The sequence below is a fragment of the Perca fluviatilis genome, chromosome 2 (assembly GCF_010015445.1).
Source record: "Perca fluviatilis chromosome 2, GENO_Pfluv_1.0, whole genome shotgun sequence".
NCBI lineage: Eukaryota > Metazoa > Chordata > Actinopteri > Perciformes > Percidae > Perca > Perca fluviatilis.
In genome coordinates, this window is record NC_053113.1 from 41,870,686 (window position 1) to 41,888,449 (window position 17,764).

General features: G+C 40.8%; 2 protein-coding genes across 2 annotated transcripts in view; one reads left to right on the forward strand and one right to left on the reverse strand.

Annotated features, from left to right (window-relative positions):
- Window positions 1-2,898: 2,898 nt before the first annotated feature.
- pgr (progesterone receptor) lies at window positions 2,899-12,086 on the forward strand. Its single transcript, XM_039786052.1, has 8 exons — window positions 2,899-3,990; window positions 4,861-4,970; window positions 5,962-6,078; window positions 6,340-6,645; window positions 7,931-8,075; window positions 8,238-8,368; window positions 9,805-9,962; window positions 11,561-12,086. The coding sequence occupies exons 1-8, from the start codon at window positions 3,116-3,118 to the stop codon at window positions 11,714-11,716; spliced, it is 1,998 nt and encodes a 665-aa protein (XP_039641986.1). The 5' UTR covers window positions 2,899-3,115; the 3' UTR covers window positions 11,717-12,086.
- Window positions 12,087-16,298: 4,212 nt separating this feature from the next.
- Window positions 16,299-17,764, reverse strand: part of LOC120547924 (rho GTPase-activating protein 42) — a 109,364-nt gene continuing 107,898 nt past the window's right edge. Inside the window, 1 exon segment of the mRNA XM_039783755.1 lies at window positions 16,299-16,609. Coding sequence (XP_039639689.1) covers window positions 16,521-16,609 — 89 coding nt within the window. The 3' untranslated portion in view covers window positions 16,299-16,520.

The window sequence follows — 17,764 nt, forward strand, 5'->3', positions numbered from 1 at the left end:
AGAATGCATTATTCCTATTGTCAAAGGCAGTCCAAAAACACTAGTGAACATGAACAACTATCTCCCAAATCCAAAAACTAGGGTGCTGAAACTTAAATTTGTGAAATGTAAAATGTGTCATGTAAAAGTGTGGAAGCGCGCCATAGACAATGATTTGGGACAGATGTTATAGATGACTCTGAAAGCACCCAGGGGAATATTCTGAGTATGTGGGAACATTTTCTGTTTTAGAAATGAGAACACCACAAGAGAATAAAGCTCATTTGGGTATATAAAAAAAGAAAAACAAAATCAGTCTCCCAGTCATCGTCTATGGAGCAGCTCCGATGGGGGGGCCGTAGGATCCGGCATAGTCTGACGTGCACCTCTCGAAAAATTTAACAACACGTTGCCGCGACACACGTCGCTTGGCTGTAGCTTGGTAGCGTTGCATTTTCCCCCGACTCATTTCCTGGTTCTCCTTATCCATAAACAACATGAAATCAAAGAGAGGGTTAACGGTTCCTGCTACAGATTTCAGAAAGCACAGGGGAGACACTTTGGTTCTCTCACTATGCCTCTAGAGTCACAACTTGCTCCGAAGCTAATCGCCGTCACTCTCTCACTTTCTCCCTCACTCCATCAAGCTGTGAAATTGTTCTACGCCTTTACTACTGTTTGCAACAGTTTCCATTTTATCATTATGATACTACAATGCTTTCATTAAGTTAATAAGAATTACAAAACTCAATCATAGTCATTCTTACCAGCCGTTCAACTGTAGGTCAAAACCCGATGTTGGCATTATTAGTATGTATATATGTATCTGTCCCATGTGAATGGTGTTTGTAACCAAGAGACAGGTGGAGGTGAAGTTGTATTTTCCACTTTGGGACATCTTGCAATCTCAGTAAGTACCTAAATTAAGAATTCCATGTTATTCCTATGGCCTAAGTCTCAAACTTGTGATGTCATCAGTCTGGAGCTGCTCAATAGACAAGTGTCTCCCCTGTGCTTTCTGACCACGATGGGAAATATGTAACAGGAAAAGTTAACCCTCTCTTTGATTTCATGTTGTTTATGGATAAGGAGAACCGGGAAATGAGTAGGGGGAAATGCAATGCTACCAAGCTACAGCCAAGCGACGTGTGTCGTGGCAACGTGTTGTTAAATTTTTCGAGAGGTGCACGTCAGACTACGCCGTAGGGTCCGGCGTAGGTTCATGTCTCCACGTACCAACGGCGTAGATTTTACGCAGAAGTATAAAACAGCCTTAAACCTTAACCATTGCCTAATCCTAGTGCCTTCCAGGCAGCGCTGCCTGGAAGATGACGTTGGGGGCTTAAAACACCAAATATCAATTTCACAGCACACCCAACAAATAAGTGCTGGTTTTTAAGTGCTTCAAAAATTCAAAGATAAATAGGATCTAAATCAGGGGTCACCAACCTTTTTGAAACTGAGAGCTACTTCATGGGTATTGAGTCATACGAAGGGCTATGGTGGGCAATGGTATCAGTAGTGTGTGTGTGTGGTGTGTGGGTGACTGAAAGATGTGTGGATATATGACGACTGCAACAGAAGAGGTGAAACGAACCCAAACCAGGAGCTGTGGAGCCTAGGAGAAGGAGAAGGCAGACACCAGAAACAATGAGCCAGGACTTGCATATACAGTCTTGACTGAGGCCTACCCAATTAACTAACGAACCCTCCCAAACTGCCAGCTCATGCTACGTTTCCATGTGGCCGGCTATTTTCATAAATGGACATTTCAACCTCTCCGTTTTCCAAAAATAACATTGTGCACAGCTGTAAGTTTTCAGAAAAGTGTTCGTTTACACCAGGGGTCACCAACCTTTTCTAAACTGAGAGCTACTTCATGGGTATTGAGTCATACGAAGGGCTACCAGTTTGATACACTCTTCTGAAATAACAAATGTGCTCAGTTTGCCTTTAGCTATATATGGTTATTAATGACTAAGGATACTCATCTATGTGAAGACACTGATCACGTTAATGATTTCTCACAATAATTATTAAACAATGACTTAACAAGGTGGGAAACATAATGTCAATATTCAATTTTCATTTTTAGAACAGGCCTGAGGGCTACTCATGTGGTCCTTGGGGGCTACCTGGTGCCCGCGGGCACCGTGTTGGTGACCCCTGATCTAAATCAAACAAATATAACTTAAACCAAAGTGTGTGCTGTTCCTTGATTCTTATTATTAGCTGGCCCATGACCCTCAGATGGTCAACGTTCATAGCATCATATTATGGATATACTCTATGAGTAATATACAAATGTAAAAAAAAATCTATTTTGCATATTAAGGAACTTACGCTATTTTATGGAAATGTCTGTGTTTCCATTAATCATAAATGAAATGTAGGCTATTTGGAATCCGCGATTTGGAGAGACAAATGGGAGAGGATATTTCAACAAAAAATATCATCCTCCTGAACAATCTGCCCCCCTCACTTCTGAAATGATGGCTACGCTGTTGGTATTATCTTTTCACCTTCAAAAGGCACCAAGTCTCCAATATTTTCTCTTTTGGTCAAACATGTCGTCATGGGTGTAGTCTAGTGACCCCTTAACATCGAAGTGATCCATTCTCCTCATTGGCTGGCTGTTTTGCAGTAAGGGTAGTATAACTCCATACATGTCTAGAGTGTGGATGCGCATTGATTCTGACCCTGGCACCTTTGGAGGATTGACTATTCAGTCTGAATGAGAAAAACACACACACACACACACACACACACACACACACACACACACACACACACACACACACACACACACAATTCATGACATGACACCTACAGCTAGAAAGAGGAACTATACTTGTAGTATACTTAAATCTGCCAGGTTTATTTTCTGAAAGTACTCATAATTGCGCACGTCACATCCCCCATCAAAGGCTAAAAGCTGCCTTTCTTTCTTTTCAACAGCAGTTAAATTGTTCAGAATAGCGTATATATGTCTGAGTGAAAGAAAGAAAGACGTAGTCACAGCCTTTCTCTCGACGGGGAGGAGGATTACAGGGAAGTCTCTCTGTGGCGATAACCCTCACACAGTCCAACCTCCGGGCGCACTCCAGTCTCCGCTGTGCGCTTCACGGTCCACACGATGGAGAATAAACCAAACGGGAGAATGAGCACCATCAGCACTTCGATCGCGGACTCCACCAACACAAGAGTGAGTGACTTGGTTGAAGCTGGCTACATGAACACTAAGTTATCGAACGAGTCACAGTCTCTAAGGTGCATTTCCTCATCCGTGCGTCATTTTGGAAACGGCGGCACGCTGTTCCAAGGTCTAAACTCGAGCGGCGACAGCGCAGTCTCCATACTCGATAGTTCACCTGTTGGGAAGCATTTTTATGACCGCAGCAGTGACTATCTGAAGTGTGACAATGTGCCGTGGGAGGATTTCGCTGAAGTTCAGAGGACAAGTGTGGCCACATCCGAAAGTTTAAGCCTTCCCTCGACCACCGGAGCGTGCAAGTTCATCAAAGATGAGAAGGAGCCTGCTGTGATTATGGACAGCCCCTGTCCCAACTTTGATCCATCATCGGACATACCTGTTCTGGACCCCTGTTGTGACAGCGACAGGAAACAGCAACTGGGGCTCAGTGACGGGGAGTCGGCCGCGGCCATTCATAGACCGGGACTGGAAGGAGCTCCGAACTTTCTGATGGACCTGAACCAGTCCGAGCCGCTCCCGGGCCCTGCGCTTAGCCAGCTGAGGACGGACTCTAGGTGCGCTTTGTCCGGGAAGGCGCTCATCAACTTTGACGCCAGCGCGCACGCAACCCAGCAAATGGCCATGTACAAGAGCGACGCTCCCCGCTGGCAGACGCACACGGCTCCGGCTGAGCCCCATTACTGGGGCCAGTCCGTAGGGGGGCTCGAGGACCCGTTCTTACACGGCAGCGGCTACGATGGGATCCAGAACCAGGCCCTGATCCAGAGGAACCCGTCCCCCTTCTCCGGATTCCCCGGGTAACTACCAGAAACGTTCGCCTGAAGGCACACATTGGAAATATAAAGTCCCATCTGACCTTTTGATCAAAACTGAGTCCTCCATGAACTTTGAATGTAGGCCTAAGTTTGCTAACTTGTGCGACAGTTGGAGTTAAAATATAGAAATAAGACAGCAGTTTGGCCAGATCATAGAGTTTAGCCTATATAAATTGATGACCAGATGGTAATTAATCACGTTATAGGGCAAATGAGTTACCACTGCACAACAATTAATATGAAGTCAGTCAGGCCATTTCTGAGCCAAAGAAAGTGGAAAACAAACGTTGCCTTTTAAGGAGCCATCTCCGCTCATATCTCTATAGCCTGTCTAAACTGTAATTTTTCTCTTTAAAAAAAAATAAAACCTTGAAAACAAGAGATAATAATAACATCTTATCCAATTTGGTCTAGTTTTAGATTTGCCACTTTGGGACAGAAGAAAGACCCTAAAAAATAAAAAATAAAAAAAAGGTTTTCACCAATTACACCTGGATATTTTAATATAAACTCTGGGCCCTACATGGCCCTTCATTCTTACTTTTCCTTGCAAACATAGCAAGAGGCCTCTTAAACAAGTTTCAAATTCACTCAAGGGTTAACACACCAATCATGAATGTAAGAGTAGAGAGTAAAGCAACATTTTGTTCCTACCTTTGATCCTATGAGGATCAAACATTGCTGATGATTTACCCCGCAATGTTACTCAATGTAGCTACTGCACGTTTCACCTACATATCACAAGTATTCAGAGTATTCTGCTTAAAGACACAATGGACCCATTTGCCGTGTTGATATGAATTTAGCTTCATAGATGAGTTCATGAATGTACGTTTTTGTTCTTTTTTTCAGTATGCCGCCTCAGAGAGTGTGTGTGATCTGTGCTGATGAGGCATCTGGTTGCCACTATGGAGTCCTAACCTGCGGGAGCTGTAAGGTCTTTTTTAAAAGAGCAGTAGAAGGTGAGCATAAAAACACTTTACACCAACTTCTGGAAATTTAAAAAAAAAAAATCAGAATTTCCAAATCATTTTAAGCACAAGTCCTACAATTTCTGTTCTTTTTGGACACACTTTCTGTCAAATATTGTCCGAGCCACATACTGTAGCTGTATTGGGACTGTTATGAAGGGGGAAAACACCCATCAGCTAACAGCAGACAGGTTAGCTGCCTTTTCCACAGATTCTTTTTCTATTTCAAGATGCCTTTTCACATCTGGCCAGTGACAGCTGATCACATGGCACGACTGTTTTAACAGCCCTCCCTCTTTGTTTTTCCATTTCCCTACTCTAATTTACACTGGGACAGTGAATCTTTTCTGTTGGTGCATGTGTACTTTCATGTCCACCGTAATGTAGAATACTTGATTTTTAGGGGTGCCTGCAAATGGAAATGCTAACTTGTTTGCCTTTTTTCTGTTGATCAGTGAGTGGGCTTTGTTCCCAACAGATAAACTAAACGATGAAAACTTAAATAAAAAAAGACTAAAGGAGGCGCTACAGGCTGTAACTCAGTACTGTATTTATCTCCACTGTCAGCTATCGCAAGTCTTCACTGAATGCTTTGGTACATTAAAAAGGGAGTTAGCACATTACATTTGACTGACCTTCTTTGCCAGTCGTTAGCAACAGTATCACATTGACCAGTGTTCACGGTGTTCCTCGTCTTGGACTTGTTTTTCCTTGTTATCTTGCCACGCAAGATTATATAAGAGCCATTATGTCTCAGCATGGCCGTGTCACTCTGTCCTCACAGCCTTGCCTCTATCTTATTTTCTTCTTTAGAGCTCTCCTCAGAACGCTGCCTCCGTGCGGATTGAGTAGCCATGTTAATAGTCAAAAGCCCCTCAATACTTTCCCCCCTCATTGTGTGCCTCTCCTCCTCCCAACCGATTTAAAAATTAAGTGCTGTTGAAGTTGTGCGCATTGCCTTTTCCCCCTTTTCACTCCACAGGCCATCATAGCTATCTCTGCGCCGGGCGAAATGACTGCATTGTGGACAAAATTCGGAGGAAGAATTGCCCTGCGTGTCGCCTTCGAAAGTGCTATCAAGCAGGAATGATGCTCGGAGGTACTTTTCAGTAGGATTTCTTTTTGCACGCTAACATGGAGCTAATGCACCCATGTGTCACACTTTGAATTCATGATAAGCAGCAAAGAGAATGTTAAAAGTGCTCAGATCCCAAAGACAATAATGAATTTGAATCAAACAGGATCTTTTTGCAAATTGTGAATTTACTGGGCATAGATAAGAAAAGCTCTGCGATGTGTTATGGGCACAAGTTGTGCTCTTTGACATCAAATCTAACCAGGCCTTGTTCTCACAACACAGGCAGGAAGCTGAAGCGTTTTGGGGCCTTGAAAGCCTTGGGTTTGGCCCCGGCCATGATGTTCCAGTCAAACTTGGCCATGTCCAGCGACAGTCAGGCCATGAACTCCATGTCTTGCGTACCAGGGATCCGTGAGGTGCAGCTCTCCCAACAGATCCTCAACATCCTGGAGAACATCGAACCAGAGATCGTGTACTCTGGTTATGACAGCACCCAGTCCGAGGGTCCACATATTCTGCTCAACAGCCTCAACAGGCTGTGTGAGAAACAGCTGCTGTGGATCGTCAAGTGGTCCAAGTCTTTGCCAGGTAACGGCTCTCCGCGGCTCAGGGTCACCACTGTTGTCGCCATGGGGATCTACCTTCAGGTCTCAGCCTTAGACACTGCCTGAGATAGAAGGCTTTGTAATACCATGCATATCTGTTATGAGAGAAGGGATTCCAAGTGGTACAAAATAATTTGTCATAGAACATTTTTCTGAAATCTTTAGCAATAAAGCTGTAAACTGAGAAAAATAGTATTGGAAAACTAGCCCTATTGCTCTGGGTTGTTTGCATTTCTTTAAACCAATCACAATTGATTGAACGGTGCTAAGTTCCGGACGCAGCGACGGTGGCTCTGCAAAATAGTCTTGGGAAGGAACTTGTTTTGGTGGAACAACTGCATCCCGCAAAAGAAAACTCCACATACAACATTAAATGGAGTTAAAGGCATACTATGTAACTTTTCCCTTTTTGGTCCCCCTACAGGTTGTCTCATTGGAACTACAGCTCGCGCAACTGTAGTTCCAATAAGACAACCTGTAGGGGGACTGAAGCGGGAAAAGTTACATAGTATGCCTTTAACGGTTGACACAATACAGTACCGTGAGCTATTTAAATTAGCTAGATACTAGGGCTGCACGATATGAGGAAAAAAATCAAATTGCGATCATTCTGACAAGTATTGCGATTGCAATATGATTCACAATATCGTAGGGAATGATCAGTTTTGTATCATTATTCTCATTATTCATTGAAAAATATTAAAAGTAAAGTGTGTATAGTATAGTGTACATTTAGTGATTTTGGCGAGGATCTGTACCAAACAAAGATGTTTTCTGTAGTGTGTAGGATACGATTTGTAGGCAGGGACGTCTCTGCAGCACCACATTACTTCATTCATAATGGTTTAACACATATTTTGCCTTTAACAAATATTGCGCCCCACCTGCAATTTGGATATTCCACTATTCAATATTGTGATTTTGATAAAATTGCCATTAATTGTGCATTTGCTCTTACCAGTGTATCGCTGTGTGTACTTCGACCACAGCGATCCCACCAATTGCTCCCAAAACGTCCCAGTTAGAGAGGAAATGCCATAAACATATTCTTTGTAAATCTTTACAATTATTACCTGAAAGCGTGAGCCATGTGCCGGATGTCAGGCTTTATCCTGGAAATGTTCTTCCGTTGATCCATACTGGAAAACTAATGTGCTGCACCACGTATATATACATGATGGCATATTAGTGCACAGATGTTATGACTGCATATGGTTGCATCTACTATGAAAAAATCACCAAGTACAGGATTTTCTTTTCTGTCTAAGGGTTTCGTAATCTTCAGATCACTGATCAGATGACCCTCATCCAGTACTCGTGGATGAACCTGATGGTGTTCTCGCTTGGGTGGCGCTCCTTTCAGAATGTCACCAGTGAATATTTATACTTTGCACCAGATCTGGTTCTTAGTCAGTAAGTGACCATCATCTTGAGTTGGCTTTTCATTGCTGATGATTTATTATTAAGTGTTACAGGCATGAGAGTGGTTGTTTATTCACAAAGCAAGGAGTTTGGATGAAAAAGAGCTTACCGATTGTTCAGACACATGGACTATTTTATGTTTTTGTCTGCCAGGGAGCAAATGAGGAGATCGCCGATTTATGACCTCTGCCTGGCGATACAGTTCATCCCTCAGGAGTTTGCAAATCTTCAGGTTACCCGAGAGGAGTTTCTCTGCATGAAAGCCATAATATTACTCAACACAGGTAAAAGCCAGAAGACGTCCTGAATCACACTCAATATGAATCATTGTTTTACCATATGTTGACCTTCTTCTTTGAACTAACCACACTGAGTAATACATAATGTTGCAAACAGAGATGTGAAGCTTTGATGATCGTCTACTGTAGAGCCGCACAATAAAGGGAGTTTACATGGTGACTGGACCGTGGCAAGATTTATGTAGCCGCTGCTATCAAGTCCTAGTTTTACACTGACCGATAAACACAGTAGCATGTTAGCTCTCAGAAAACCATCATTGTTGGGTGGCACCTCTGTTGCATTTCCTTAGTGTTTGTTTAGCTTTTAAACAGAGTAATCACCAGGCCCTAATGGAATCTGGAGATTTCTTTTTTTTTCCTTCTTCTTTTTTTACAGTTTTCAGCAGTTTTTAACTTAATATTATTAACCATAGTGGCATCTGTCATGTGTCAAAATTGATCCATATAGATTTATGTCAGGAAAAAGTAAGTCCTTGAACAAGAAGACACATCTGATGAAGTCTAAATGACACAGATGCTAAAAAAGAGTGTGAACATGAAGACAATATATAAATAATAAATAAATAAATAATCAGACCCAAATGGAATCTGCAGGTTCTTTTTTTTTTTTACAGTTTTCAGCGGAGATCTATAATGAAAATCTGCTAATTTAATGTGGTAACTCCCTTTTAAGGATTGTTTTTGATTGATCTTTTTTCTTCCACTGAAAATTAGACCCTATGTTCCCACAGCCCTTTGTTCCCACATTTCTAAGATTTTTCTTAAAATTAGGCCCTATGGGTTAGGGTTAGGTTAACCATAACCCCCTGCACTTCATTCGACTGATCTGACTAGAAGCTAGGCAATGTGAAGCCTCTGTGCTACTTAGTTTAGTTTGTTTATTTAAAAAGGACAATGTGCACTTACATTAAATGTTTGCAATAAACAAAGAGATGGGCGCACCAGATTTAGCTAAAAGCTACATTCCATCTGTAGTCCATTGCTACTTGATAATAGGTTGGGTGTAATTGGACAAATTGGGAGAAAGGGGGATACAATCTGATACAAATTTATGAAAAAGGAAGTGTGGGAACATAGGGCCTAATTTTGGAAAAGAATCTTAGAAATGTGGGAACTGTGGGAACATAGGGCCGTGGGAACATAAAACCTAATTTTCAGTGAAAAAACAAATTCTTAGAAATGTGGGAACATAGGGCTGTGGTAACATAAGCACGCTCCCGTTTTTTTGCTTAGGGTGGAGATGTGTTAACATTCGGAGTTTTTTAATTTATTTATTAATTCATTTTTTGCAACAACGATATGCATTAATTAAAATCTGCAGACAATTCTGTGGAATTCGGCTTTTGCCCTGGCCCTGCTAATCATTGTTCTAGTTTAGAGAAATATATTGTTTAATCTAGAAGTGTCCTGCCTGTTCGCAGTGCCTCTTGAGGGACTCAAAAGTCAGGCCGCATTTGAAGAGATGAGACAGAACTACATCCGGGAGCTGACCAAGGCTATCCACATGAGGGACAAGGGCTTGATGGCCAGCTCCCAGCGATTCTACCACCTCACCAAACTGATGGACGCCATGCATGAGGTATGCTCCCTCGTGGATCTGAGTACAGCAGCATTGACTCATGTCTTAGGCTACATCTACACTGCTACGTTTTCATATTTAAGCAGCGTTTTGAGGCAAAAACGATCTCCGTCCACACAAGAGTTTTAGCTCCAGTAGCAGAACTAATCTCCTTTCACAGGTCTTTAACAGCCACACAGGTGTTTTGAGTTAAAGGACAATTTTGGCGCAAAATGAACCTTGGGGTTAATAACACATGGGTACCGAGTCGACCGTTCTCTGGGATATGTTTTCATGCTAATCGAATGTGACCAGTTTTAGCGCAAACCGCTAATTAGCTTATAACGCTAGTTGTCGGGGCATGCGAAAGTAAAAAGAAATCGCTATTTCTACACCACTAACAAGGCTCAAAATAGCACCACACTTCCATGGTAACATAATGAGGGTCCCTACATGTAAACATGCATTGAGAACTTTGTAAGTGTACAGACAGTTTATTAAAAAGATAGTTTATAAAGACAGTACCCTTCGGTATACAGGCAGAAGCCATCTTGGGAAAACAGTCATGACCAGTCGAACGCCGAATGCCGTGCTTGAGCTACGTTACTGGTTACCCTCATTATGCTATTGTGGAAGTGTGGTGCTATTTTGAGCCTTGTTAGTGGTATAGAAATAGCGATTTCTTTTTACTTTCGCATACCCGACGACTAGCGTTAAAAGCTAATTAGTGGTTTGCGCTAAAACTGGTCACATTCGATTAGCTTGAAAACATATCCCAGAGAACTGTTGACTCGGTACCCATGTGTTATTAACCCCTAGGTTCATTTTGCACCAGAATTGTCCTTTAATCTGTCTGATTTGACCACTTCCTAGGCCTGTGTGGGTGTGTCTAGACTGATTGATTGACATTTTCCAGAGTCTCTTGTTAGCTTCGTTGCACCTTTTAGGGTGGGACAAATTACAGATTCATAATTTTTATTGGTAGAAAAGATTTGGGACCTAATGAATTCCTATCTAAGCTCTGGCCCACCTGCAACCTGAGCAGAGGTCTAATCAGCCAGAACAACGGAAATCACCTGCGTGGGGTTTCACAGGTCTGAAAACGCATATCACATGACCATTCACACACACACTGGGCATGTGTGTGCCAGTGTAAACAGGAAGCAGATTGTCTGACGTTACTCTATGGTTGAAAAATCATGGATGTATAAATTGAAATTACAGAAAATAATTTAAAGAAAGAACAACCATGGCGAAAAGTAAGAGCAGGGATTTATTATTTTGGAGCGATGATGAGGTGGAACTGTTACCGAAAGGTATGTAAGCTACCTAACCGATAAGACTGACAGACGTGCATCGGTCTCACCAAAAAGTTTCCGTCTGTGCCCGTCCAGACTACAAAGCAACCACAGAGTTTTCAAACCAGAAAGGCGGCAGCAGTGTTTCCAAATGTGTCTGTTTTAGGGGCTCGGAAACGCTGCAGTAGTGTGTACACGAGGCGTAAACGCAGCAAAAGATATTCGTTTTTTAAACCAAAACGTAGAAGTGTAGATGTAGCCTTAATCTAACTGCTACTTTAATGAGTACCAAGAATATCATGAATGTCTCCTTTCTGACAGATAGTGAAAAAGGTCAACCTGTTCTGCCTGAGCACCTTCATCCAGGCGGACGCCATGCGAGTGGAGTTTCCCGAGATGATGTCAGAAGTCATTGCCTCCCAGCTTCCCAAGGTCCTGGCTGGCATGGTGAGGCCCCTCATATTCCACACCAAGTGATGATCACTAATCTGCGGAGACATCTTGGGACTGGATTATTCACCCCACAATTACTGGATTCTTTATAGCCTTCACTATTGTAGTCATCTATACTTTTCCTAATGGTCTTTAGCCCTTTAACTTTATGAGGTAAAACAGAATGTTTCAAAATATGTTTTTTTAGTACAGAACTCTTGAATATGATAAATTCAGAGGCATGAATCAATAAAGCTCTTCTGTATAACTCTGGCCTATCCACCCTTTCCCATCCTACAGCTTGTGTATAGATGGTACTTACTAGCGGATATACAGTAGGTTTTGAAAACCACTGGAGATGCTGATATTTTTGTACTGAAGCTGCAAAAAATAAAAATAAATACTTGCTTACTTACTATATTTTAACAAAAAGTTCAAATATAGGAGACACTGAAACCTGCCAGTTAAACTAATTAAATTCTTTCCGGGTCATGAGCAGTGACTCACAGGGAGGAGAAACTGATAAGAAAATAACTATCCGTAAAATATTTGATAAAAAAACCCAGTTAAAGCACATCTCTGCCAAGGTTGCACTATGCCTTAATTAGAGACCCTAAGTAATGTGTTGTTTTTTTTATGACAGAAAAGATTTTAATCTACATACATATCTGCATCAAAATCACACACTGACAAACATTGATGGGATGCATGTGGCAGATTTGAAGTGAGTGCAATAGTTGTACAAAATAGTAAAACAATCCCCCATTTCACAATGTCAGAATGAAATCCTTCAATATTTCGGGATCAGCATACAGATCTGTAAAAAACAACTGATCCCTTTCTCCTTGGCACATGGTCTTACTCTAAATGAAATGCAACTGAAATCAGTTCATATGTTTTTTGAGCTGTACTGTTAAACAAAATAAAAAATAGAAATGTGACACAAAAATGTAACTTCCCTGGCGGAGGTAGTAAAATGTTTTCACATAGCCAAGGATAGGAAGAAACCTCCATCGCATGTGAAGAGAACTGTATTATCTCTATGTCGTTCAGTGAAAAATACAACCGTATACAAAATACAACTTAAACTCACTGTGACAAAGAATTTGGACCACACATTGAATAAATCACGCTGTTTATTTAAAGACATGTTTATGAACCGTCAAGACACAGTAGATGATTGCAAGGAAACAAGCTTGCCATATATATATATATATATATATATATATATATATATATATATATATATATATATATATATATATAAAAATAAAAGATAGAATGTTAATATAACTTCCCCCTGGAAATTCAGACTGTAAGGGAGTATTATTCCAGCATCAATGTTCAAGGCCACCTCACATTCTTAATGCTGTAAATAGAAAAGAATGCCCTGATCTGGGCAAGTACCAGACCTCAAATACCTTCCCAATACATTTACGGCCCCCAGAGAAAGAGTCTTAGTGTGGAGTCATTTTTCTGCTTGTAATAACTGAAGGGTGAAAGTTATTAGGGTTGGGCATCGTTTGGATATTAACCATTCTGATTCCAATTCCGATTCTTTGAGTGGTGGAGTTGAAACGGATCACATGCTTATTTCACAAATAAGAGGAAAGTTTTATTTTGATTCAAAGGTGGGTTGCAGTTTGACGGGGCTTTTTCAATGTAAAATAAAGCCACACTAGAGCACCGCTTACTGTGCTCCATGGCTGCAACACAACAAGCGCCTGGCCGCTTCGGAAACCAAAACTTGCGCATGTTAAATTTGGAACCCATGATCAGATTTGAAACCAAATCCTCCAAACGATTCCAATAAAGAGACGATTCCGATGGAATCGTAATTTTTGAAACGATTCCAAGTAGGAATCGGTTCTCGATGCCCAACCCTAGTGAAAGTGTTGTTAATTATTTTCTTTCTTTTATCTTTTTTCTTTCTGAAACAGTATCACTGAATGTTGTTACAGTAATAGAACATTAAACATGAAATGGTATCTTTAACTAATATAATCTGATCTAGTTGTCATTACTAGTACACCAGTGTACTAGTGAGTACAGTACCACAGGAGGCCTTAAAGGTTAAAGCTCCACCTTATGAACATAGCATCACATGATAAAAACACTTTTACATAGGGCATATAGTTGGTGTGATCATTTATACTAATAAACATTACAAACAACATTACAAGAAGTAAATACTTTTTGATTAGCAACAACAGAAGAACAGCACGAGTTAGGGATGTCCCGATCGGATCGGGAAGTCTCAGATCAGGAAGTATCAGATCGGGGAAGTATCGGATCGGATACTATTAGATCAGGAAGTATCGGATCGGATAGTATTAAATCAGGAAGTATCGGATCGGGAAGTATCGGATCGGATAGTATTAAATCAGGAAGTATCAGATCGGGAAGTATCAGATCAGGAAGTATCGGATTGGGAAGTATCAGATCAGGAAGTATCGGATAGGGAAGTATCAGATTAGGAAGTATCGGATCGGGGAAGTATCGGATTGGGAAGTGTCGGATTGGGAAGTGTCGGATTGGGGAAGTATCGGATCGGGGAAGTATCGGATCGGGAAGTATCGGATAGTATTAAATCAGGAAGTATCAGATCGGGAAGTATCAGATCAGGAAGTATCGGATCGGGAAGTATCAGATCAGGAAGTATCAGATCGGGAAGTATCAGATCGGGAAGTATCAGATTAGGAAGTATCGGATCGGGGAAGTATCGGATCGGGAAGTGTCGGATCGAGAAGTATTAGATCAGGAAGTATCGGATCGGATAGTATGAGATCAGGAAGTATCGGATCGGGAAGTGTCGGATCAGGAAGTATCGGATCGGGAAGTATTAGATCAGAAAGTATCGGATTGGGAAGTATCAGATCAGGAAGTATCGGATCGGGAAGTATCAGATCAGGAAGTTTCTTTCACCATTCTAAGTAGAAGTTGATTGATTAGTGAGTTTTACAAAACTGCTGGCTGCACTAAGTTAAATGTATTAAGCTGAAGATATCTTTTAGTTACGTTTACTTAGTTATTTATTTTTGTAAACAAAAAAACAGTATGCAGCTCTTTTATCAAGGCAAATACAAGTATTGGATCAGGACTCGGTATTGGCAGATATTCAATATTTCGGGATCGGGGGTCAAGAAAGCAGATGGGGCCATCCCTAGCACGAGCATGAATGTGGAGTACAGTAGCGTGTAGCTCACCAGAAAGTGAAGTGCAGCAGTGAGCAGGTTCAGGGGAGGAACAACGATCACAGGCCATAAACAGGAAAGTTAAGGTGCAAACCCATTATGCTTTTTCTACTATATTCTTATGGATTAGATTAGTATCATTATTTTAAATCACAGTTTGTTCAATTACAGCTAATAGAAAATGTCTATGAAACTACAGATTACTAGAGCTGCAACTACCGATTACTTTCAAAGTCGATTAATGTGTGGATTAGTTTCTGGATGAATGGATTAGTTGTTGGGTCTATAAAATGTCAGAAAATGGTGAAAAATGTGGATCAGTGTTCCCCAAAGCCAAAAAGAGGACGTCCTCAAATGTCTTGTATTGTCCACAGCTGAAAGATATTTACTGTCACAGAGAAGTGAGGAAACTAAAAATAATATTCACATTTAACAAGCTGAAAACAGAGAATTTGTACTTTAAAAATGGCTCAATCCGATTGATCAATTATCAAAATAGTTGGCGATTAATTTATTAGTTGACAAATAATCGATCAGTTGATTAATCTTTGCAGCTCTACAGATTTCCATTAACAACCTGACGAAAGGAAAGTGGGGTGTTGATATAATGGTTTAAGTTAAAAGATAATATATTTCTAAGATTAAAACTTGTGAAATTGGATGCGATTGTTTTGTGATTCTGTAGGCCAATACTGGGACTAAAACATCAGTGCAGTCGATGGGTAATATATTTACATCTAACAGTAAAATATGATTGTATTACATAGTGCTTCTTAACTTCTGAATCTCTGCAGATTCCCCAAACATTTCACAACAAAGCCATTACAGAAAAGGAGGTAAATTTTTGGACTTTGAACTTCTAGCACTGTTAAAGGTCCGATGGCATGAACATTTCTCTTTATGAGGTTTTTTAACATTAATATGATTTCCCCCAGCCTGCCTATAGTCCCCCAGTGGCTAGAAATGGCAATAGGTGTAAACCGAGCCCTGGGTATTCTGCTCTGCCTTTGAGAAAATGAAAGCTCAGATGGGCCGATCTGGAATCTTCTCCTTATGAGGTCATACGGAGCAAGGTTACCTTCCCCTTTCTCTGCTTTGCCTGCCCAGAGAATTTGCCCACCCATGAGAGAGAGAGAGACATCATGGCTTTCAAACGAGCAAAGTGGCAGTTGGTCAAGGCCACACACCCACCCTCCACCTTGCCCCCCACTCTTTCCTCCTCAATAGCTACAGACACAGAAATGGCACATATTAAGGAAAGCTCATTGGTGGCTGTTATTCTGCACCAAGGCTGAATTTCGGGAAAGAGACTTCAGATACAGTATTAGGGGACCACTAAGGTCTATATAAAAGAGACTTCAGATACAGTATTAGGGGACCACTAAGGCCTATATAAAAGAGACTTCAGATACAGTATTAGGGGACCACTAAGGCCTACTGTATATAAAAGAGACTTCAGATACAGTATTAGGGGACCACTAAGGTCTATATAAAAGCATTCAAAGAGCACCATGTCATGGGACCTTTAAAGCATCTGCTAAGACAAATTTCAGTTACCAGCAAAAACACAAACATTACAACAATCAGCCACATTGTGTATTATAATTTTTTTTTTTCATGGATGCCATGAAAAAGATGCAATGTTTAAAATCTTGTTAGAGGAAGACGACGTAATTCTCAGGGATTAAACCTTTTTTCCCCTCGTATGTTGCTTGGAGCCAGCCTGGTTCAACAGACGGGTAGACTACAGGAAAAAAAGAGAGAGAAAACACTTTAATATCCAAGAGAAGCGAGAAGCAGACTCTTGATCCAGTATAAAATGATTAGAATCACTAAGCCTGATTTGGTTACACTATTTCCCAGACTTGGATAAGAAGAAAAAAATATGCTTATAGGCAGAAAAATAAACATGTACAGTGTAGCAGATAGAGAAAGACTGCTCTTTGAATTCAGTCCATACGGAGCACTTTTGCAGGCTTGAAAGCAGGATCGCCCGGCTTAATCACACACATATAGTATAAGCCATAAAGACAACCAGGATAAACATTAGGCTGATGGACCAAGATTAAGACGACGGCTTTAAAAAACTGATCTGCTAAAGCAATCTAGCTGCTGAATAAGGATGCAGAGAAAACTGGCCTGTTAATGCTAAGAGCAATACAAGTCCTGTGGGCGGGAGCATTTGTTGTGACTGCTGGCTCAGCTGCGTGTGTTAACAGGAAACAGGCACTAGTGCCTTCTATCACTAGGTTACGGTGACCTGCCTGCACTGGTTGTGGGCCAAGTCATCTCCTCATGGAAAAAGCAAAAGGCAATTAAAAAAAAATAAAAAATCCTGGGACTGTTTATACTAGCAATGCATATGGGAGTGTCACGTTGGGAGCAAAACAATGTGATGCCTCCAGGGGTGGAAGAAATATTCCGATCCTTTACTTAAGTAAAAGGACTAATACCACACTGTGAGAATACTCTGTTCCAAGTAAAAGTCCCGTATTAAAAATATTACTTAACCCTTGTGTTGTCCTCGAGTCCAATTTGACCCGTTTTTAAAGTTTTTAATATCAGAAATATGGGTTTCTTTCAACAAAATTGCCCAAACAATTAACATGGATGCATGCATGTGCGTTGTATGAATACAACGTTCTTCGCAGGTAAATTTAATGATTTCTTCCATTCAATTTTGGGTGTTTTATTGAATTTTATAGCATTTGAAATTGTTTTTTAAAATGGTTTCAAAACCATATCCTGACTAAACTTTGACATAAACCAGTCTGTGATTCACTCAACGTCCTCTGATCTTAACTATTAGTCAAAATAATTCATGGTTTTTGAGGGGTATTAACTCAAAAAACTAGGTTTAATGTCATAAATTAGGTTTATTGACCATGAATAAAAAAAA

Excerpts from the sequence above, each read along its gene's own strand:
- pgr (XM_039786052.1), top strand. The coding sequence starts at position 3,116 with ATGGAGAATAAACCAAACGGGAGAATGAGCACCATCAGCACTTCGATC. Across the intron at positions 3,991-4,860 it reads CCCTTCTCCGGATTCCCCGG|TATGCCGCCTCAGAGAGTGT; the intron begins GTAACTACCAGA and ends TCTTTTTTTCAG. Across the intron at positions 8,369-9,804 it reads CATAATATTACTCAACACAG|TGCCTCTTGAGGGACTCAAA; the intron begins GTAAAAGCCAGA and ends GCCTGTTCGCAG.